The 22718-nt window shown below is 38.9% G+C and overlaps 1 protein-coding gene and 1 non-coding gene across 3 annotated transcripts in view; both read left to right on the top strand.

Moving 5' to 3' along the window:
• Positions 1-22718, top strand: part of AK5 (adenylate kinase 5) — a 279688-nt gene that overhangs the window by 118272 nt on the left and 138698 nt on the right. For both annotated transcript variants that reach the window (XM_001168689.8, XM_054667372.2), the window contains exons 7-8: positions 12197-12287; positions 18848-18924. In XM_001168689.8, coding sequence (XP_001168689.2) covers positions 12197-12287; positions 18848-18924 — 168 coding nt within the window. The remainder of the gene's footprint in view (positions 1-12196; positions 12288-18847; positions 18925-22718) is intronic.
• On the top strand, positions 21534-21595 carry LOC112207096 (U7 small nuclear RNA). Its single transcript, XR_002941567.1, has one exon. It is a non-coding gene; the product is annotated as a U7 small nuclear RNA (small nuclear RNA).

The following is a 22718-nucleotide window of genomic DNA, read 5'->3' as shown; positions in this document are numbered from 1 at the left end:
TGCCTATATCCAGTGAAATAAAGATTCTGTACAGAAGGCTTAGAAAATAAGCGTTTTACTCAGATATACACAGCCTTCAAGTGTTCTGTACTCATCCCTTTGCATACCAATCATGTCTGTTTTTAGATCTGTCTTCTTTCATGATTTGTCCTTCTTTCATTCTGTTAAAAAAAAAAATTAAAAAAGTATGTTCCGCCGAGCTTGGTTCAGCAGGGCTGTACCACAGGAATTCTCATCAAAACATGGGACTGACTCGACTTTCTCAGAGAATTGTTCCCACCCATCTCACTCACCACGTCCACTTAGGTGTTTCTCTTTCAAATTTTGTAGTTAATTATGAGGCTTTACAAATATGGTTCTGCAAAGTAGTCTCAATGGTTGTTACTCCATTGCTGATAACTTCACTCCAGGAGCCATGAGTTTTTAAAGTTTATTACTCTTTTAGTGCAATCTTCAATTTTTAGTTGAAGAAAAACAAAGTCACTGCAAAGAAAACACCAATCAATCAATCTTTTGGAGGGACATCTCCAAACATATAAAAGAAATTTTGAAGGGCCAGTTATTTGCATGTTGAAGGAGCTTCAGTAACAAACAAGAAATGCCATTGGTGGAGAGCCTGCTTAATTGAAATCTCTTGCATGAATCAAGGGAGAAGTAAAAATTTCAAGAAGCTCATTTGGTTCTTAGAGAATGACACTTATGGGATATATAACACTGAAACAAAACAGCCAATTTATTTCCCCATCAAGAAGGAGAGGAAAAAAATGGGAGACAGACCTAAGTTTAATCAAAAGCAGAATCTCAGAGGAAAGATTGAACTGGTACCATCCCTTTTCAGTCCATTTAGGGTGTCTCATAGACATAACATTGCTCATTATGTGGCAAGCCCTATCTCCATTGCAGTTTGAAAATCAGAGCCAAAAGAAAATAAAAACAAAAACTCATTTCCGCCATTAAAAATGCAAACCATGATTATAGTTTTCTCCTCAGATGGTGCATAATTCTCCTCCCTCTGCTATAATTCCCTTTCCTAATCTAGATATATTTTGTAGACTTTTGAAAGTTGTTACTGCATTTGTTATTCAAATTAAAACATGTGTTGTGAATGAACTAGGGAATTTGGTGAGCATTTCATTTTGAAATTTCCAATTGACCTCTCTAGCCCTCTTATATTAAATGACATAAAACAGATTATGCAGACCACATCCTCTGCAAATTCTGTCCTTAGGAATAAGAAAAGGATTTTCTTAAGATTCCTAGACATTAAATGACAATTACCTAAAACATAGCATCCATCTAATCACAGAATTTCAGAGCTGTGAGCAACTTTAGACATCATCTGGTCTATTGTCCTGCAATTATATCTCCCTGGATCCTTTTCTGACCCATGAAATGTAAATAAATTTTTATTCCTAGAAACTCATCACTCTACCTATGCTACCACTGCAGCACTATCACTCCTGCTACCCTTTGTATTTTGAAGTTAACATCCAAGGTTCTTGTAGCTGAAAACTTTTTCTTTTTATTATTATTATTATTATTATTATACTTTAAGTTTTAGGGTACATGTGCACAACCTGCAGGTTTGTTACATATGTATACATGTGCCATGTTGGTGTGCTGCACCCATTAACTCGTCATTTAGCATTAGGTATATCTCCTAATGCTATCCCTCCCCCCTCCCCCCACCCCACAACAGTCCCCGGTGTGTGATGTTCCCCTTCCTGTGTCCATGTGTTCTCATTGTTCAATTCCCACCTATGAGTGAGAACATGCGGTGTTTGGTTTTTTGTCCTTGCAACAGTTTGCTGAGAATGATGGTTTCCAGCTTCATCCATGTCCCTACAAAGGACATGAACTCATCATTTTTTATGGCTGCATAGTATTCCATGGTGTATATGTGCCACATTTTCTCAATCCAGTCTATCATTGTTGGACATTTGGCTTGGTTCCAAGTCTTTGCTATTGTGAATAGTGCCACAATAAACATACGTGTGCAGTGTCTTTATAGCAGCATGATTTATAGTCCTTTGGGTATATACCCAGTAATGGGATGGCTGGGTCAAATGGTATTTCTAGTTCTAGATCCCTGAGGAATCGCCACACTGTCTTCCACAATGGTTGAGCTAGTTTACAGTCCCACCAACACTGTAAAAGTGTTCCTATTTCTCCACATCCTCTCCAGCACCTGTTGTTTCCTGACTTTTTAATGATCGCCATTCTAACTGGTGTGAGATGGTATCTCATTGTGGTTTTGATTTGCATTTCTCTGATGGCCAGTGATGATGAGCATTTTTTCATGTGTTTTTTGGCTGCATAAATGTCTTCTTCTGAGAAGTGTCTGTTCATATCCTTCGCCCACTTTTTGATGGGGTTGTTTGTTTTTTTCTTGTAAATTTGTTTGAGTTCATTGTAGATTCTGGATATTAGCCCTTTGTCAGATGAGTAGGCTGCAAAAATTTTCTCCCATTCTGTAGGTTGCCTGTTCACTCTGATGGTAGTTTCTTTTGCTGTGCAGAAGCTCTTTAGTTTCATTAGATCCCATTTGTCAATTTTGGCTTTTGTTGCCATTGCTTTTGGTGTTTTAGACATGAAGTCCTTGCCCATGCCTATGTCCTGAATCGTATTGCCTAGGTTTTCTTCTAGGGTTTTTATGGTTTTAGGTCTAACATGTAAGTCTTTAATCCATCTTGAATTAATTTTTGTATAAGGTGTAAGGAAGGGATCCAGTTTCAGCTTTCTACATATGGCTAGCCAGTCTTCCCAGCACCGTTTATTAAATAGGGAATCCTTTCCCCATTGCTTGTTTTTGTCAGGTTTGTCAAAGATCAGATAGTTATAGCCATGCGGCATTATTTCTGAGGGCTCTGTTCTGTTCCACTGGTCTATATCTCTGTTTTGGTACCAGTACCGTGCTGTTTTGGTTACTGTAGCCTTGTAGTATAGTTTGAAGTCAGGTAGCATGATGCCTCCAGCTTTGTTCTTTTGGCTTAGGATTGACTTGGCAATGCAGGCTCTTTTTTGGTTCCATATGAACTTTAAAGTAGTTTTTTCCAATTCTGTGAAGAAAGTCATTGGTAGCTTGATGGGGATGGCATTGAATCTATAAATTACCTTGGGCAGTATGGCCATTTTCACGATATTGATTCTTCCTACCCATGAGCATGGAATGTTCTTCCATTTGTTTGTATCCTCTTTTATTTTGTTGAGCAGTGGTTTGTAGTTCTCCTTGAAGAGGTCCTTCACATCCCTTGTAAGTTGGATTCCTAGGTATTTTATTCTCTTTGAAGCAATTGTGAATGGGAGTTCACTCATGATTTGGCTCTCTGTTTGTCTGTTATTGGTGTATAAGAATGCCTGTGATTTAAAACATCACTATTTCAATTTCAAAACACTATTTAAAAATCCCAAAGCCAAGAAAACCTAATGTATGTAAGGGCTTCACAATTTTTTCACTACTGACATTTTATGAGATGGGATAAATCTTTGTTGTGAGGATGGCTGTCCTGGGTACTGTAGGATATTTAGCAGCATCCCTGGCAAGTAGCCCCCCGACCCCCTGCAAGTGTGACAACCAAAAATGTCTCCTGCCATTGCCACGTTTCCTTGGGGGACTGGGGATCGTTTCTGCTTGTTAAGTATCAACATATGTTGTTTATGAAAAACAAGTGAGAAAAAAAGATTGATGATCTAGAAGCCAGTTCTCCCTTCACCATACACACAACCTCTCCAACACTGAATGTCGTCATTTTGTAAAAATCTTTACCAATTAAGTGGCAATTATGATAATATTCAATCAGAATGCTCTTCAGGGTTCAGTGCCATAATATTTGCTAAAAGAATTAAAAGAAAAGTCCCATGCCACTCTGGAGCTGTAGAAGTGAGATGTTGTAGAAAATGAAATCTGACTTAATTCTGTGGTCCTGATATGAGAGTAAACTGGCTTCAGCAGCATCTGCGCCATCCCATGGCTGAGTTGACTATATGAATGTTATCTTCATTCCTCATGGCTCTACGTTTGTATGTCCAAAGCTTAAGTGGTCAGTTGAAGAATCTACATGTGAATAGCTAGTACATGGTAGTTATTCAACAAATACTTGTTAAATGATTTTATGAATTGTGCTTTATCTTTTCCTCTTGAATTGGACAATCAGCCATTTTAGTCTATGCTGGAAATAAAAATATTCTTGTTCAAATTACTCGGAGGATATAAGACCCCCTAGAAAGTCTCAACGTTTCTTATATTCCTCACTCTACATCCCCAAGTTTAAAAAAAAAATGTGTATGTGTTTGAGAGAGGGAGAGATCATATGCATGTATGTTACAGAAGCAATAAAAAATATATGGGACATGGTCTCTCAGCCATAGAGTCTCAAAGAGAGAAATGAAAGTGACAATTTGTGTCAGGCTTTATGCTGGGATATTAAATAGACTATCTCTGTAGTCCTCACAACAATCCCTTGAGGTGGATATTATCACCACTATTGTATAGATGCTGAGAAATAAGTTGCTCAAAGTCAGACAGCTGCTACACAGGAGAGCAGAAACTCCAGTTAAGCACTAGCTGTGTTTTCAGCTGTCTGAGCCTGGTTTACAAGCCTCCCATGGCTCACTTGGCCTCATGTGCCCCCCTTGGCCTCGGTTGCTTCTTGAATGGAGAGCTCTGTCTGCTACTGCCCTGACTGTCACCGCATATCCTAACCTTGGTGATGGCCCCAGCCAGCCTCTTCAAGGTTGAGGGCTGGACCTCATCATTCTCACCATTGTGGGATCTCCTGCAGAGCCAGTACCTAGACCCCAGCAGACCAGACTTACAGAGGCGCTGGCTCCTTTCAGCACTTCTAGATTCAGGGGCTGTGCTGCTCCCTGAGCCCTGGCTTCCCAGTGGCTGCTCAGAGAGGCTGGGCAGTGCAACCAAGAAGTGGGGGGACCCAACTCCCCCTAGGAAAACTTGGAGCAGTGAAAGACAGGAGACTGGAGGAACCAGCAGCTGAAGTCCCCTCGCTCCCTCCCCCTACCAGACTGGCCTGAGATAGAGTAGCTCCATGTAGCCTTTCTGGAGACCATGTTGCCGGCTGTGTTTATTAATGAAGCTGGGGTGCAGCTCATAACATTGCCCTCCTTCTTTGCCTTACTCCCCTTTTCCACTTCACGCTTAATGCCCACACACTGTTAAAATGTTAACGGGAAGTTTTGCCTTAGTTTCCATTTTCTAGGGAACCCTGGCTAAAACATAAATCTTTAATTTATAAAATGACAGTGCTGCTGCCCATCCCTCAAAAGTTCAAGGAAAAATAGAAACAAAACCCCTGTTAGTAGATATTGCCCCAGACTGATGATAACTAACAGATATCTGAAAAGAAAAACAGCCAGCATATGTAGATGTGAAAAGCAGTGCATTGAGATGGCACTCACTGTACCTTTGTGGCCACCTTGTATCTGCCCTAACACTACCTGCTTTTCTCCCCTTGCTTTTAGACAGGAGGGCAGTGTTAACACATACTGGAGCAGAATGGCTGTATTTGTCTCACTGTAATGACCATATGCCACGTGGTAGGAGGAAGGTGTCAGTCATCCCAAGTTCAAGTCCTAACTCTTCTGCTTATTAGCCGTATGACTTGAGAAGGTCATAAAATCTCTGGGTAAATATTTCCTCTCCTATAAAGTAGAAATAAGGAGGGTCAGAGAGCGGTAGGGGAAAGAGGAGCAATAAAGAAAACTTTGAAGGAGCAGCCATTGACTTAGAAGGAAATCCAGGAAAACATTTCTGTCCAGGAAGCATGAGAAGAAACTTTTTCAAGGCAGAGAGAGCTCCTGATGTTTCAGAAGCCCCTGATAATTCAAGACTTTGCTGAGGTAAAACCATCTGGTGCTGAGAATTTTTTTATTTCTAAATATCAAACAGGCCAGGCATGGTGGCTCACACCTGTAACCCCACACTTCGGAAGGCCAAGGCAGGTGGATCACTTAAGGCCGGAGTTCGAGACCAGCCTGACCAACATGGTGAAACCTCATCTCTACTAAAAATACAAAAATTAGCCAGGCCTGGTGGCATGTGCCTGTAATCCCAGCCACTCGGGAGGCTGAAGCAGGAGAATCACTTGAACCTGGGAGGCGGAGGTTGCGGTGAGCCAAGATGGCACCACTGCACTCCAGTCTGGGCAGTAGAGTGAGTGAGACTCCATCTCAAAAAATAAATGAAAATAAAACAGAGCCTCTAAAAGAGAAGACCCAAAACAAAACAATCATAAGCCTAAATCAGCAAGATGGAAGGTGGTGATGACTTCACATAATTAAAAAGTTGGACTTGATTTTATTCCACAGATCTTGTTATATAGAAACAACCAGCTATGCCTTGGGATCAAAATCCAGAGAGATCAAATAGAGATTACAGTGAAGATGAATGAAAGGGAAAGCAGAAATGGAGAGAAGGAGGAAGAGAAGCAGGTGAAAAGAGAAGACAAAAAGGAGAGGACATGGAAAAGGAGCTGGAAGATGAACAGGAAAAAGAAAGGAAAAGGGAAAATGAGGAACAATAGCTCAAGAAAAGACTAGTCAGCAAATCCCTCATGGACACTCTCCAGGCAAAGTTTAAATTAAACAAGTACCCCACAATACAAGAGAGTCTAGCACTCTCATTTGAATTTGGCATGACATATAAACAGATAAGTCAATGGTTTTGTAAAAAGAGGAAGAAATACAATAAGGAAATGTCCAAGGGAAAGCATAAGAAAAGACATAAGAGATGGGGTCTCGCTCTGTTGCCCAGGCTGGTCTCGAACTCCTGCCCTCAAGCAATCTTCCCACCTTTGCCTCCCAGAGTGCTGGGATTGCGGGCATGAGCCACCGTGCCTGGCTGAGATGTTTTATATAACACCATTCTCACCAATAAATCGAGTTCTGAAAGGATAAACAGGAAAATATTAACCATTGTTAATTCCGTGGAGTAGAACTAAATGAGGGAAGTGCAAAGAGTTCCCGAACATTCTATTTTTACCCTACTGTGGATTTAAAGCTTTTATAATGGACATTAATTGATTTTATTTAAGAAAAAAATAAAATTAGCAACCTCTGGGAAAAAAAAATACAGTAGAAATAACACTGTCTGCCTCACCTTTCCCAGAGGTTGATGTGACACAGTGAAAGCACTTTGAAGCATTATACAGATGTGCTTTAACAATACAAAGGGAAGTAGGGAAGTAACTTTCTAACTTAGCTTTTCCCTCACTAGCTTTTCCCAAATAATGAAATAGTTCAGTAGGAAAATATAAAGGAATAAATTACTTAAATATTCTGAAATATCTTCAGGATAATAATAAATAAGAATAAAAGCTAAAAGGTTGAGACTTCCACCTCTCACCAAGTTGAAATAGAAAAGACTGGATTTTTCTCTTCCACATGAAACAGTCAAAAAAATAAACAGAAGAAAACCTATTTAAGAAAACAGTTTTCAAGACACTGGACATCAAGCAATGAAGTGGTCCCTGGTAGAAGGGAAACAAATGCAGTGAGCCCTGTGATTGCTTCAGAGCCTGGAGATGTTTCCAGGCCACGGTGCAGGAAAAAGGAAACCCTTTGGAGGCTGGTGGACTCCATGAGTTGAGGAGATGGAACTGAGTCCAAGAAATCAAGGTGGCTAGAGTTGCAGGACAAAAGTATCAGAGATGAGAGAGATACACAGATAACTCTGGAAATATGCAGAGGGCCTAATCAGACATTCAGTGGCCACCTTGTATCTGTCCTAATGATTTCCTGTTTTTTCCCCCTTGCTTTTAGACAGAAGGGCTGTGTCAACACTTACTGGAGTAGAATGCCTGCCTTTGTCTTACTATAATGATCATATGCCACCTGGTAGGGTGGAAAGTGTCAGTCATCCCAAGTTCAAATCTTAGCTCTTCTGCATGCACATAAGGAAATTGCCTGATGCTGAGAAGAAAAAAAAAAAAAACATACAAAAGGATTAGAGAAAACAGTACCTGGTGCTCACACCAGGCTTGGAATAGTGCCAGTGTCCTTCAGGCAGACTGGAAAACTTCATAATTCACAAAACATGGGGAGAGGCTTTGCTCAACAGTGGGGAATAATTAGCCCTAAACACTGCTCTGATCCAACCTAACAAATCTTAAAAGCAAGACCTGAAAGATGAAACTGTTTCCAAGTAACTAAACTGCATTCCAGAACAAAGCTCAAGAATATTTATAGAAATACAAAAATATCCAGCATCCAACAAGGTCAAATTGTCAATGTCTGGCATCCAGTAAAAAATTACCAGGCATGCAAAGAAACAGGAAAATATACCCCATAATGAGGTAAAAAAAAATCAACTGAAACTGACTCAGAACTGACACAAATGTTACAATTCACAGAGAAAGACATTAAAAGTAACTGTAATTTTATTTCAGATGTTCAAAAGCTTAAATGGAGACATGGAAAAATTTTTTAAAAGGCTCAAATCAGACATTTAGAGTTGAAAACTACAATGTCTGAGATGACAGATATCCAGGATGGGCTTAATATATCCACACGATGGAATACTAATGAATAATGAAAAGGAATGAACTAAGGATATAACAACATTGATGAATCTCAAAATAATAGTACTGAGTGAAAGAACCCAGACACAAATAGTTGCATATGGTATTATTCATTTTATGTAAAAATCTAGAAAATGTAAAATAATCTGTGGTTACAGAAAGCAGATAAATGGTTACCTGGGGAGAGGAGAAGGAAAAGGGATTCCAAAGGGGCATGAGGAGTCTTTGGGGGGTGATGGGTATGTTAACTATTTTTATTTTTATGATGGTTTCACGGGTGTAGACATATATCAAAACTTATAATTTGTTTTTTTAAATATAATTTCAACTTTTATTTTGATTTGGGGTACATGTGCAGATTTGCTACCTGGGTATGTTGCATGCTGCTGAGGTTTAGAGTATGATTGACGCCATCACCCAGGTAGTGAACACAGTACCCAATAGACAGTTTTTCAAACTTTGTCCCCCACCTTCCCTCCCCTCTCTAGTAGTCCCCAGAGTCTGTTGTTCCCATCTTTATCTCCCTGCATAACCAGTGTTTAGCTCCCACTTATAAGTGAGAACATGTGGTATTTGGTTTTCTGTACCTTTGCTAATTCACTTAGCATAATGACTTCCAGATGCTTCCATGTTGCTGCAAAGGACATGATTTCATTCTTTTTTATGGCTGTGTCTTATTCCATGATGTATATGTACCACATTTTCTTTATCCAATCCACCATTGTTGGGGACCCAGGTTGATCCCATGTCTTTGCTATTGTGAATAGTGCTGTAATGAACATATGAGTGCATTTGTCTTTTTAGTAGAATGATTTATTTTCTTTGGATATATACCCAGTAATGGAATTCCTGGGTCAAATGGTCAAAGAACCTGTTTTAAGTTCTTTGAGAAATCTCCAAACTGCATTCCACAGTGGCTGAACTAATTTGTATTCCCACCAATAGTAAAAACATTTCCTTTTCTCTGCAGCCTCTGCAGCATCCATCTTTTTTTGTCTCTTTAATAATAGCCTTCTGACTGGTGTGAGATAGTATCTCATTGTGGTTTTGATTTGCATTTCTCTGATGATTAATGATGTTGAGCATTTTTTCATGTTTTTTGGCCACTTGTAAGTCTTTTTTTGAGAAGTGTTTATGTCTTTTGCCCACTTTTTAATAGGGTTATTTGTTTTTTACTTGTTGAATTGTTTAAGTTTCTTGTAAATTCTGGATATTAGACCTTTGTTGGATGTGTAGTTTGTGAATATTTTCTCTCATTCTGTAGGTTGTGCGTTTACTCTGTTGGTAGTTTCTTTTGCTGTGCAAAAGCTCTTTGGTTTAATTAGGTCCCACTTGTCAATTTTTAAAACTTATAATCTGCATACTTTAAATATGTGCAGTTCATTGTATATCACTTAGAACTCAGTGAAGTTATTTTTATTTTTGTTTGTCATGTTATCTATTTTTTTCTTTTTTAATTTTTATTTTTGGTTTGGGGGCACATGTAAAGGTTTGTTACATAGGTAAACATATGTCATTGGGGTTTGTTATACATATTATTTCATCACCCAGGTATTAAGCCCAGTATCTAATAGTTATATTTTCTGCTTCTCTGCCTCCTCCTACTCTCCCGCTCAAGTAAACCCCAGTGTCTGTTGTTTCCTTCTTTGTGTTCATAAGTTCTTATCGTTTAGCTCCCACTTACAAGTAAGGACATGTGGTATTTGTTTTTCTGTTCCTGCATTAGTTTTCTAAGGACAATGACCTGCAGTTCCAACCGTGTTCCCACAGAAGACATGTCTTCATTCTTTTTTATGGCTGCATAGTATTCCATGGTATATATGTACCACATTTCCTTTTTCCAATCTGTCATTGATGGGTATTTAGGTTGATTCCATGTATTTGCTGTTGTGAATAATGCTGCAATGAAGATTCACGTGTATGTGTCTTTATGGGAGAATGGTTTATACTCTGCCAGGTATATACCCAGTAATGGGGTTGCTGGGTCAAATGGTAGTTCTGCTTTTACTCTTCGAGGAATTGCCGTACTGCTTTCCACAATGGTCAAACTAATTTACACTCCCACCAACACAACCTCACTACCATCTGTTATTTTTTCACTTTTTAATAATAGTCATTCTGACTGGTATGAGATGGTATCTCATTGGGGCTTTGATTTGCATTTCTCTAATGATCAGTGATATTGAGCTTTTTTTTCATATGCTTGATGGCTGCATGTATGTCTTCTTTTGAGACATGTCTGTTCATGTCCTTTGCCCAATTTTTAATGGAGGTATTTGTTTTACTCTTGTAAATTTGTTTAAGTTCTTTGTAAGATGCTGGATAGTAGACCTTTGTCAGATGCATAGTTTGCAAATATTTTCTCCCGTTCTGTAGGTTGTCTGTTTACTCAGCTGGTAGTTTCTTTAGCAGTGCAGAAGCTCTCAAGTTTAATTAGATCCCACTTGTCAATTTTTGCTGTTGTTGCTATTGCTTTTCTTATCTTTGTCATGAAATCTTTGCCCATTCCTGTGTCCAGGATGGTATTGCCTAGGTTGTCTTCCAGGAATTTTATAGTTTTGGGTTTTACATCTAAGACTTTAATCTATCTTAAGTTCATTTTCATATATGGTGTAAGGAAGGGGTTCAGCTTCAATCTTCTGCATATGGCTAGCGAGTTATCCCAGCACTATTTATTGAATAGGGAGTCTTTTCTGCATTACTTGTTTTCATCATAGTAAAGCTATTTTTAAAAACTAAAGAGACAAAAATGTGTTAACAAACCACTAAAAAACTCGGAAAATAGAGAATTCATAAATATAACTATGTCATTTTAAAATATTTAAAATTTTATAAATTTTAGAGAATTATAAAATAAATATTTAAATCTATAATTTTTGTTATATCTAAATCCATAGAATCCACAGACCACATCTATAATATTGTATCTAGTATAGTATCTGAAATTTGGTTTGGAGGTTTTGTTGTTGTTGTTTTTGGAGACAGAGTCTCAGTCTGTCCCCCAGGCTGGAGTACAGCAGCGCCATCTTGGCTCACTACAACCTCTGCCTCCCGGGTTCAAGTGATTCTCGTGCCTCAGCCTCCCTAGTAGCTGGGACTACAGGCACATGCCACCATGCCTGGCTAATTTTTTTGTATTTTTAATAGAGATGGGGTTTTGCCGTGTTGGCCAGGCTGGTCTCAAACTCCTGGCCTCAAGCAACCTGCCCACCTCGGCCTCCCAAAGTGCTAGGATTACAGGAGTGAGCCACTGCACCCAGCCTCTTTGTGTTTTTGTTTTTGTTTTTTTTTTAACAATAAGTTTAGAACATCTACTGTTTAGAACTATATATTTTCATGTTTTTCAAATTAGAAAAATGAAGTCAGAAAGCCACAAGATAAATTTCAGTTACTTTTTCCAAACGTGCTCCATAAATTAAGAAAATATTACACTTTTTTTTAACCATAAGTGACTGTACATTTATTCCCTAATACTCTTCTCTGTTCGATAGGAGGTCTGGGCTTAAAACCCTCTAAATGTCTGATTAAAGACTCAAATGCTTTAATTCCTGTTGTTCTGCTTCATTAGAGATACAGTTGTGTGATGGATGCTCATTATATTTTTGAATTAACTAATTTGTGTATTCTCACATTCCAAACTTGTCTGTCCTGATTTCCCCCAGTTTGATGCTGACCGCGATGAGGATGAGGTGTTCTATGACATCAGCATGGCAGTTGACAACAAGTTATTTCCAAACAAAGAGGCTGCAGCAGGTAAGTCAGTGTGTCCTTTAGACAACAGTACGTCGTGATCACCTGCCAAATGTCTGGGGCTTTGTATTAATGGTTGAAGCTCAACAAACTGCTGCATGTTTTGAAGGATGACAAAGTCTTATACTTTCTGGTATAAAAATAAAAGTATAAAACAAAGTAGAGAGGAAAGGCTATAAATCTGTTCCTTATAGTTGCTGCTTTTCTTCCAGTCATTGCACATGTAAATTACCAGGTAGTCACAATGTAACATAGGGCATATGTTACTATAATAGAAAAATATCTAACCTAACCCATACTTTTTACAATTAAAATTTACAATATCTCCAGGACCCCCTAACTCATACGATAGGTTTCTCCCTCATTGCCTGGAAAAAAGCATCCCCTCCAATCTGGTAGCCACTCCCATCCCAACCCACAGCTCCTGTGTGACCCTACCTCTTCTCTTCCTAAGTGCTCTTGCCTGGAACTTTGACTTTGGACTCTGATGTAGAGTAATCATACCTCCTAATGTAGGCAGTACTCATGGTTCTGTCCTGACCCCCCTCTCATTCTCTCCGTACTCTGACCCTGAGTCAGCTCATTGTCACAGGTGGCTTCAACAGCAATTCTATGTGGATGACTCTCCAATCTTAGTCTCAGTCCTGACCTTCTTTCTTCTGAGTAATGATCTCAAAGGGTAAAAACCAAAAGCTTGGGGCCACAAAGAAAAAAGGCTAAACACTTAACATTTTAAATCACTATTTGAAGCCACCTAAGAGTAGCTTCAAAGAAAGACAGAATTACAAGGGTAAGGTGGTAGTCTTTCTGGGCAGACCCTCAGAACACAGATAACCGATGTAAACTCATCTGCCTAACTTTCTGATGAGATTTATAAAAAGTTGGCCTATTGCAAGAAAGATGAAATATTGAGAGTCATTTAAGATTATGAAAACATGACTACTGCTGCTCTGAAAAATACTATGACTCTGTGCTTTTCAAGTTAATATTTTATTTAGAAGATGCTTTAGAAGTGACTACCTCTAACGACAAATATCCAACTGCTAGATATCCTCAGTTTGCTAATACAGTGGGATGGAGGGGCTGAGTTAAGCCGCCCCTTCTTTGGGACACCCCGCACTTCGTGGCTCGCTAGCGGTGTTTCTCCACTAGGGAGCCTTGTGCCCTGCGGTGATGCAACTGTGCTGGTTTCTGTACCAATAGGAAACCGCCTGAGGACACGTGCTGTGTCCTCATTCTCTTAAGGTCCCCTTGGTAAAGTGCATAGTGCCTGAGCCTTAGCAGCAGTTTCCAGGTGTCTACTTTCTCCTCTCTATACCTCAGAGCTCATAAACAGAAGACTCTGTGCTTGCAGCCTCAACTCCCGCTAACTCTTCCACTCCTGAGAACCCCTGAAAGCTGGCTTCTGCTTCAGCCTTAGAATAAGTTTGTTTTCTCTAAAACAGCCCTTGGTGAATAAAGTGCAGTAAACTAGAAGTAAATGGTGCCTCCCCTGCAGGAGGCAGATACTGTGTAGCTCCAGGAAACTGTCGCTGTTAAGGAACAATGGTGAAATCTCCTGGCTTATAAATGTTGATGACTCACCCAATAAATAAGTCATATCCATGGCCTCTGTTCTGTGAATTGTCAGCCTCCAGGTTTGGTCCCTCCACTGTTTTTTTCTCTCTCAACTCTCTTTCTGCAGAATCTCAGCTGCCCCACAGCTCCCATATCGCCTCCTATGAATGGCATCCAATTCTCTTTCTCTCACCTTGACCTTTCTCCAGGGAGCCAGGCAGAAATGTTCTTGCCCTCACACTCCACACTGATCATCATTCCACGGGGGCACCTTGGGAGTCCAAACCTTTGTCTCTATTCCCACTGCAGTCACCAAACGCTTTGTCATTCCTCATCCCTGGCCTCTCCTGTCTGTCATGAATGTCCTGCTGCCATGGGGATCTTCACAGAATGCAGCTCTAATCATCCTGCCTTTCTGAAAAAAACAAAACAAAACCTTCAATGACTCCTGCAGGCTGGCCACGAGTACCCTTAGCACAGAAGAAAGCCCCAAATCCTTTGCTTTCCTGCAGTGGTCCTGTTACTGCAATAACATCCCCTCCCCAACGTCACTGGCATCAGCTTCCCCCAGTTCTCTGAATACCTCAAGTTCCTTCCTGCCTTAGGCATTTTCCACCTGCTCTTCTCTCTGCTTAGAAAACGCCTCTCCTCATTTGCATCCCTCTCACTCTCCCAACCCCATAGAGCCCCATCCTGCACCTGGCCAGATTCTACTTTGTGCCTCAGAGTAAACGTGGTGATTTTCTCAAGGAGACTTTCTCAGACCCCACCCCAGACTAGATTAGGCCCTTGAATAGCACCCTGTGACCCACAGGTGTACCAGGACTTTTCTTAGAGACTACCATTGCTCTGATCGTCTGCTTCTTCAAGGCCTGTCTACAGTGTCTCCCCCTCAGTGAAGCCCTCCACCCACACTTCTAGCAAAGCCATCTGGCTGCGTCACTCAACTGCTCTGGGCCTCCATCTCCTTATCTATAAAGAGGGGATAATAATAGCAGCTACCCCAGAGGATTGTTCTGAAAAATAGATGGTTTCTGTATGCAAAGTATGTGGTTGTCACATTGAAAAGGCTATCTATGGGTTCCTGTCTTTGCAGCAGATTTGAGGGCTCATGGGGAGAAACCACATCTTACACAATACAACTTTCCCCACTTTTCCTGGATCTACTTCTTCTCTCTTCTCCTTCTCTGCCCTCCTCCGTGCCCCAACCCTGTCCTGGAGTAACTGAAAAACTCCCCACTTCCCCTTCTCACCCAGAGCAACCCACTAACACCCAGATCCCTCAAAGAGTTCTAGTCCCAAATACCGTCAGAATATTTTTCCAAGTAAATACAGTGCTCTTCCTACACATTGTAATGAACACTTTCCATGCCTGTGGAATTCGAGCTGGCCTCTCAGTGCTTGATGCAGGTCAGGCACTTATAGGAGACATTTAATGTTTGTAGCGTGGATCAATGAGAGCAAGACCTGTAAAGGTAAAGTGGAAGTGTCCTCTCATTTTTAGTCATTTGGTACATATGCATTGAACACATGTACCTTCTAAGTTTTGTTCTTAGATTCAGAGATGAAACACAACCCTTACAGGTTTAATTTTCGTTAAAATTAAACTGTAACGAAACTGTTAATGAAAATTAAACTGTAAGCTACGCTGTAAGGGACAGGACAAGGGAGAAACTGCTTTCCTCAGAGGGTGCAGTTTAAGGGTTGGAGGAGTTTTATTTACAGACACCCTTCACTGCTTAAGAAGCCCTGCAATTGTAGGAGTGTCTTTATGGGGTACTCAAAGTGGAAGGAGGATTTTCCTAAAACTTTGAGTTAAAGATCCACTAGGAGGAAAAACATCTGTAACGCTGTCCCAGAAAGTAATATGGTTAGCCTCTGGTACCTCTAAAGCTAATTTGTATCACCTTCCCACTTAAATTTAAGGAGCCAACCTGAAAATAATATTTCTGAAGGCCATTCTAAAACTAGCAGCACTGGGTGCTTCCTCTAGGGTTCTGTATTTCAGCGCATACCTTTCTCTGTCATCTATAGAAATAATATTTTTAAATCTGTAAAGAAATTGAAAAATTCAAAATGGGGGAAATGAAAGCTACACTATCACTTTTTCGTAACATCGTAATTTTCCTGTCTTTTTTGAGTAACAATATCATTGCAGTTGTTTTATGTGTTAAATTATCCAACGAAAGAAGGCAGTAATGTGTACATTTGTCTATATTTTCCCTCTATTTTTTGTGTCAAACCTTAGAGTATTATTAAAGGTCCCATTTTCAGCAAACCAAGAAACCAATGCTAAAAGAAAATGAAAGCCATTCAATCATTATCCAAGCTGATAATGATATCCTTTGTCTGTTGCCTCCTATGATATATTAATACTGTTGCCAGGAGTAACAATGTTTCAAGAAATTTCATCCCTAATGATACAATATAATTCCTGTTGAAAACATCTTATTGCAACAGAGGGAGACTCTGTCAAAAAAAAAAACATATATTTTATTAGGAAATCCAATCTCTTCTTACTTATAAGCATGAAGCTTTCTTTTAAACAAAGGTATTTTCATTCTACCATTGCTGATGATAGTTTTCTAATTATCTTGCTCCGTTTTCAAGTATTAACATGTAATATCCGTTAACTGAGTTGTTTAAGAGCCTTTCACATTGTCGTTTTTGAAAACAACGGAAAGAACACTTTGTAATTAAATAAAATAAGTAGGACATGGGTACTAAAAGCAGCTATATGTTTAAAAAGATTTCATGTTCAGATCACAGTACTCACTCCACATGAATCACTCTAAGTACAGGTGAAGCAAAGGTATCATTTGAATCCAATAGCTATCACCACTTCCACCAGTCAATGGCAGATAATAATCATATTGTGGAAGTAAAGAAAGCCAGCTAAAATTTGTGTTATCTTTAATGATGCTGTCAATAGCAGCCACCTAGAAGGGAGCATTGATTGTTACCAGCTTGAATGAGACTCCTTAATTCCACTTCTGATTCTTCCATTTCCACAGCCACCCTATGACCTGCGTCATCATCAACCATTCACTGTTCCTCATTTTCTCAGCACATAGACTTGACAGCATGCTCCTCCAGGTCCTTTCCTGCAGAGCACTGTAGCGAAAGAGGGTCTGTATAAACCCATTTCGATTGCCCTTGCTTAGAATTTGGAGTCAGCATGGTGTGTTATAAAGAGAAGTAGGAGCTACTGGCTCTGCCTTTGGTCTCAGGCACTTTCTACATGACCTAGGCCAAGTTTTTTAACTTCTCTGCATCTCATTTTCCTCTTTTCTAAAATGAGAAGTGGGATTCTGTGAAATAGACGTTGAAAGTAATGGCAAAAACCACAATTTCTTTTGCACCAACCTGATAGTTCTAAAATGTCTATTATCTTATAATGGGAAAAATACATATATAGATTTTTTTTTTATTTCTGATACTTACTGCCTCACAACATAAGTGCGAACTGACCTTCAAACTGGGCTTTAAGATGGCTGAGTATTTTGGCCCCAAGATACACCTTACAAAATTCTTTATTTGAAAAAAATACCAAAAGTACAAAGGTAGAAAAATTATGTATAATCCCACTAAAGTTAAAATACATATGTAAATTAAAGTTTCCCACCTCTACCTTCTAATCTCTGTTAATAGTATGGTGGGTAGTCTTGCCAACTCCATTCTAGCAGCCTTCTTATGAACAGTGGTCTGGCAAGGGCTGTGCTGACAGCGTGACTACCATCACCCAGGGTTGTTCTGAACACACTTATGCAACTGCAACTCTTCATGGCAACGCTATGATTACTTTTCCAAAATGGTTTGATGGTTTAGTATGTCCATTTTGAAAAACTTTATCATCCTGTAAAAAATGTAAAGATATAAACACAGTAAACACTGGCATTACTGCTTAGAATTTAATCAATTTGGTAATGGCTATTACTTTGTCAAGTTGGTAGACAGCAGGGACAATGATAAGAGAAGAGAAGGGGGAAAAAAGAGAAGAGATGAGAAAAGACTGTGTAAGGACATACCCCGACTCATTTTGAAAGAAAATATGAAAGCAACATCGGGGACAGGTCTATATCTGAGAAGTGTATGAGATGCTTAACATTTTTTACAAATTTATATTCATTATGCATTACTCATTGGATATTCTAAGAATTATTTGCCAAGGCCAAGTTTACAGTGAAACAATGTTTTTTCACAGGATATATAATATTTTATGGGCAGCACTGAATTCAGTCTTTCTGGGTAGTTAGATGATATATATTTCCTAGCAGGAAAGAGTTATTAAATGAGAATGATGAATCAGTTGTGCTTCAGAAGTCCCATTGTAAAAATTACCAGTTTAAGTCTGAGCCTTGGGGATTAATGGGTAAGTGATTTAATGAAACCTGTAGTACCTAAGGGAAATAATCTCTCTATTCATACATTAAGTTAACCCGATTTTTCTTACCTTCAGCAACTAAGGTGACCTGAAGGCTTAAGGAAAAACTCGAGTTCTCAGGGAGTATGCAAACTTAGCCCTTCCTATTTCTGGAAACCCCTTACTCTCCTCCCACTCTGTACTTTGCTCATGGTGTTCCTTCTACTTCCATTATTATTGCAAATCCTGAAACTGCTCCCCCTCCTGGACAACCTGTATTCACCCTCAAAATTCAGGATCATAGATTAGTACCTAGTGAAGAATCTTAACTCCACCATCACCTCTACTACTAATCAGAATTAGTATCTCACTCTCTTGGGTTGCTGAACCTTTAATAATAACTCTTGTTGACAAATTATTCTTCCTCACAGTATTTTCTTCTTCTTAAGGATGCAGACAGTACCCAGAGTCTCTGCATTTTGGATCTCCAGCAAAACATTGTACCTGGCAGATGAGAACAGTCTAGAAATGTTTGTGAATTTAATGTAATATAGGAAAATATGGAAACCTAGTGAGAGACTGTTTGCTTTAGAAACATACATAGACAACCTCCATCCACTTATCTTTTCTTTCCTAATCTTAGGTTCAAGTGACCTTGATCCTTCGATGATATTGGACACTGGAGAGATCATTGATACAGGATCTGATTATGAAGATCAGGTAATTAAAATCTGAAAATAGTTCTCTATTTAAATGTTTTTAAGTTGAACCTTTGTAAATGTTTTATGAAAATTTGAATTATAAAAACTCATTTTGTGAAATATATACAGATAACTAATAACATATTACATGATAAATTACAGTAGTCTACAGCTTTCATTCACTAAGTTTGGCTTTTTTGGCACTCCCTTGTCCAAAGATTCAAAACACAGTGAATTAAAGGAAGGTTTATCATCAAAAGTTAACATGGGATAAAAATGAGGTTCTCTTGCCTGAGAATTTGCCTGTGTCTCTATGCCTTCCCACTAATAAACTAATAATATTTACTGAGCATCAGCTACAGGTTCAGGGCTCTGCTATTTTATCGCTAACTGTATTAGTCCATTTTCAAGCTGCTGATAAAGACATACCCAAGACTGGGCAATTTATAAAAGAAAGAGGTTTAATGGAGAACTCACAGTTCCACATGACTGGGGAGACCTCACAATCATGGCAGAAGACAAGGAGGAGCAAGTCACATCTTACATGGATGGCAGCAGGCAAAGGGAGAACTTGTGCAGGGAAACTCCTGATTTTAAAACCATCGGATCTTGTGAGACCCATTCACTATCACAACAGCACAGAAAACACCCGACCCCATGATTCAGTCATCTCCCACTGGCTCCCTCCCACAACGTGTGGGAATTATGGGAGCTACAAGATGAGATTTGGGTGGGGACACAGAGCCAAACCATATCACTAGTCTGTGGAAGGGAATGATGAACAAGGAAAGCATAGCCAAGAAGTTAAATACATTTTCTCTTTGAATAAAACTGAAGACATTTATCTGGGTCATTTTCCTCTCAGCAGAAGAACTCTCTCTGCTGCTATATTTTAATGAACCAAAATAGTTGGCAAATGAGCCAACCCCCTAATTAGGCTTTATTTTTAAAAAAGAAAAATGTCCAAAACTTTCTTCCGCCTCTCATCAGTGCTCCTCAGCAATGGCTAAAAGCCAAGTGAACATGTTCTTGGGGGAGGCTTTGTTCCCATCTTTAACTAATATTCATCACAAATAAAGCAAACAGATCTGACCAGTGTCCATGTGTAATGGCTGGCTGTATATTTCATATACGTATTCAGGAGCTATTTTCTTGAGTATAAAGTTCTTTCCTTATAGCACAAAGCAAGGAGATGATGTTGGCAAGTGCTATAATAGCTACACATGTTTATAGTAATTTTTAACATCTATTAAGCACTTATTACATGCAAAACGTTGTGCCGAGTTTCTTATATTAACTCAGCAATTCTTCACAACATCTCTAGGAAGTAGGAATTATTATCTCTATATCACAGACAAAAAAAAAGGACTAGAAGAGTAATTTACCCAAGGTTACATAAATAGTTTCACAATAGGGATGTGAACTTAGGGCACATTCTCTAGCATACCCAAGACTGGGCAATTTACAAAAGAAAGAGGTTGTACTGCCTCTGCCACAATGTACTGCCTCCCATCCTAGCCTCCAAAGACAGGTCATTCAATGATATGTATTGGGAGCCTTTTCAGTTGCTGACCCGTAAGACTCCAGCAGAGGCTAATGCAAAACAACCACTTACAATCTAAAATTACAGACTGCACAAAGAAATGATTCACAACAAGGAAGCCAGCTAGTTAAAGAAATGGAAGACTCCACACCCCCAAGAACTAGAAAGAACAGAAAAATCTAAAAGAAATCATAATATAAGGATATTCAAAATATTGAAAGGGAAGATTAGAAGCCATGAAACAAATACATGAACAAATGGAAAAGAAGAAAGAAAAAGGGAAGAAACAGGCATTGTAGGCACACACAAAAATATTGTCAATTGAAACAGATATTCAATTAACGGTTGAATAGTAGACTAGATGCAGCTAAAAAGGCACTTAATGATAGAGTAGAGGAAATTGCCATAGAATAAAACACAGAGCTAAATAGTTGTCAAATATGAGAAAGAACTTAGGAGACATTGAGGATAGAATGATTGGTTCAACATATTCTAAAAGGAATTCCAGAAAGAGAGAATGGAGGTGATGGAGCCGAGGTTATTTTTTAACAGATAATAGTTGAGAATTTTACAGTTATTTTTTAACAGATAATAGTTGAGAATTTTACAGAGATGAATAAGACAAGTCCCAGTCCCAAGATGGAAGGAACATATCCAGTCCTGAGCAGGATTTTTTTTTAATCCTCATCTACTCTTTTTTCATTTAATCATGCAACAAGTATTAATTGGACACCGACTGTGTGCCAGTTTCTGTTTAGGCACTTAGAATATAATTACATAAAAGAAGCAAGGGCTCTTGTGGCAAGGAGCTTACATCAGAGTGCAGAAGACAGAAAGTAAACAATAAACATAGTAAATTAGTCAGTTTTCTAGATTGTCAGAGGTGATAAACTCTATGAGAAAAGAAAGTAGAAAAGGTAAGGGGGTTAGGAATGCTGGGGGAGGAACAGATTACCACATTAATCAGGATGGTCCATATTAAATGGTATGCCCTCATTAAAGAGTGAGATTTGAGCAGTGACTTAAAATATAACGTAAACCAGCAGAAGATGGAAGAGAAAACTAAAATATTAAAAGTGAAAATATAGTGTTACAGCTCTTTTAGAATTTGTCTAGCAGGCTTTCTAGTTTTTGCTGGAAAGCCCAGAAAAAAAAATTCTTTTAAAAAATTAAAAAGTGAAAATGCAGTTACTATAAAGGAATGACAATTTTGTTTGCAGCAGATTAAATGAAACAAGAACTTGCATTTATTTAGCACCTACTCTAAACCAGGAATGTGTTTTATGGTTTACATGCATTATTGCTGATCCTTACAATAACTCAAGAAGTAAGCTCTGTTAATCCCTAATTTGAAGCCAAGGAAATTGAAGCTCACAAAAGTTAACTGACTTCCCAAGACCATAAAGCTAGCAAGTTGTAGAGTCAGGAATCAAACTTTGATTTGCCTGGCACCAAAATCTATTCTCCACTTTCCCCACTCCAATAAAGCCATTAACAAGCTCACTAGTAATCTTTTGCCAATTCCAGTTAACCCTTTTTAGTTATCTTTCTTGACCTTTGCTGCATTTGACACTGTAAACTAGGGATCACCACACTTTTTCTGTAAAGGACCAGGCAGTGTAAATATTTTAGGCTTTGTGGGCCCATATGTTATCTGTTGCAACTAATCAAACTCTGCCATCGTTGAGCAAAACAGCCATAACAATATGTAAACAATGAATGTGGCTTTGTTGCAGTAAAACATCATATGTGGATACTGAAATTCAAATTCCATGTAATTTTCATGTCATTTATTTCTACCATTTAAAAATGTAAAATTCATTCTTGCTGAAAGGCCATATAAAAATAGGCAGCAGAGTGGATTTGACCTGCAGGCCATAGTTTGCTGACTCCTGTCGTGAACCATTCCCCCATTCCTGACATTCTTTCCATTAGCTTTCAACATTTCTAGAGCTTTTAATACTTGTCTGTGTGCTTCATATTTATTACCTCATTTTATCCTCAGACAACTATATTATTATTATCCCAATTTTACTGATGAGGGATCTGAGGCACAGAGAAATTAAGAAGTTTACTCAAGGTCACATGGTTGGCAAGAGGTAAAGCCAGGATTCAAAAGGTAGAGCTAGGATTCAAATCCAGCTGTGTGACTCCAGAGCCAGGCGCAGGAAAGATAGGCTAGGTTATGCTGGTATAATTAATAAAACTCAAAATCTGAGAGCTTTCCTTCCAGAGTTCCTTTTACATGTGATCTCCAAAGGGATTATGGA

Source organism: Pan troglodytes, chromosome 1, assembly GCF_028858775.2.
Source record: "Pan troglodytes isolate AG18354 chromosome 1, NHGRI_mPanTro3-v2.0_pri, whole genome shotgun sequence".
In the NCBI taxonomy this organism is placed as follows: domain Eukaryota; kingdom Metazoa; phylum Chordata; class Mammalia; order Primates; family Hominidae; genus Pan; species Pan troglodytes.
This window is presented reverse-complemented; position numbering and strand designations above follow the sequence as displayed.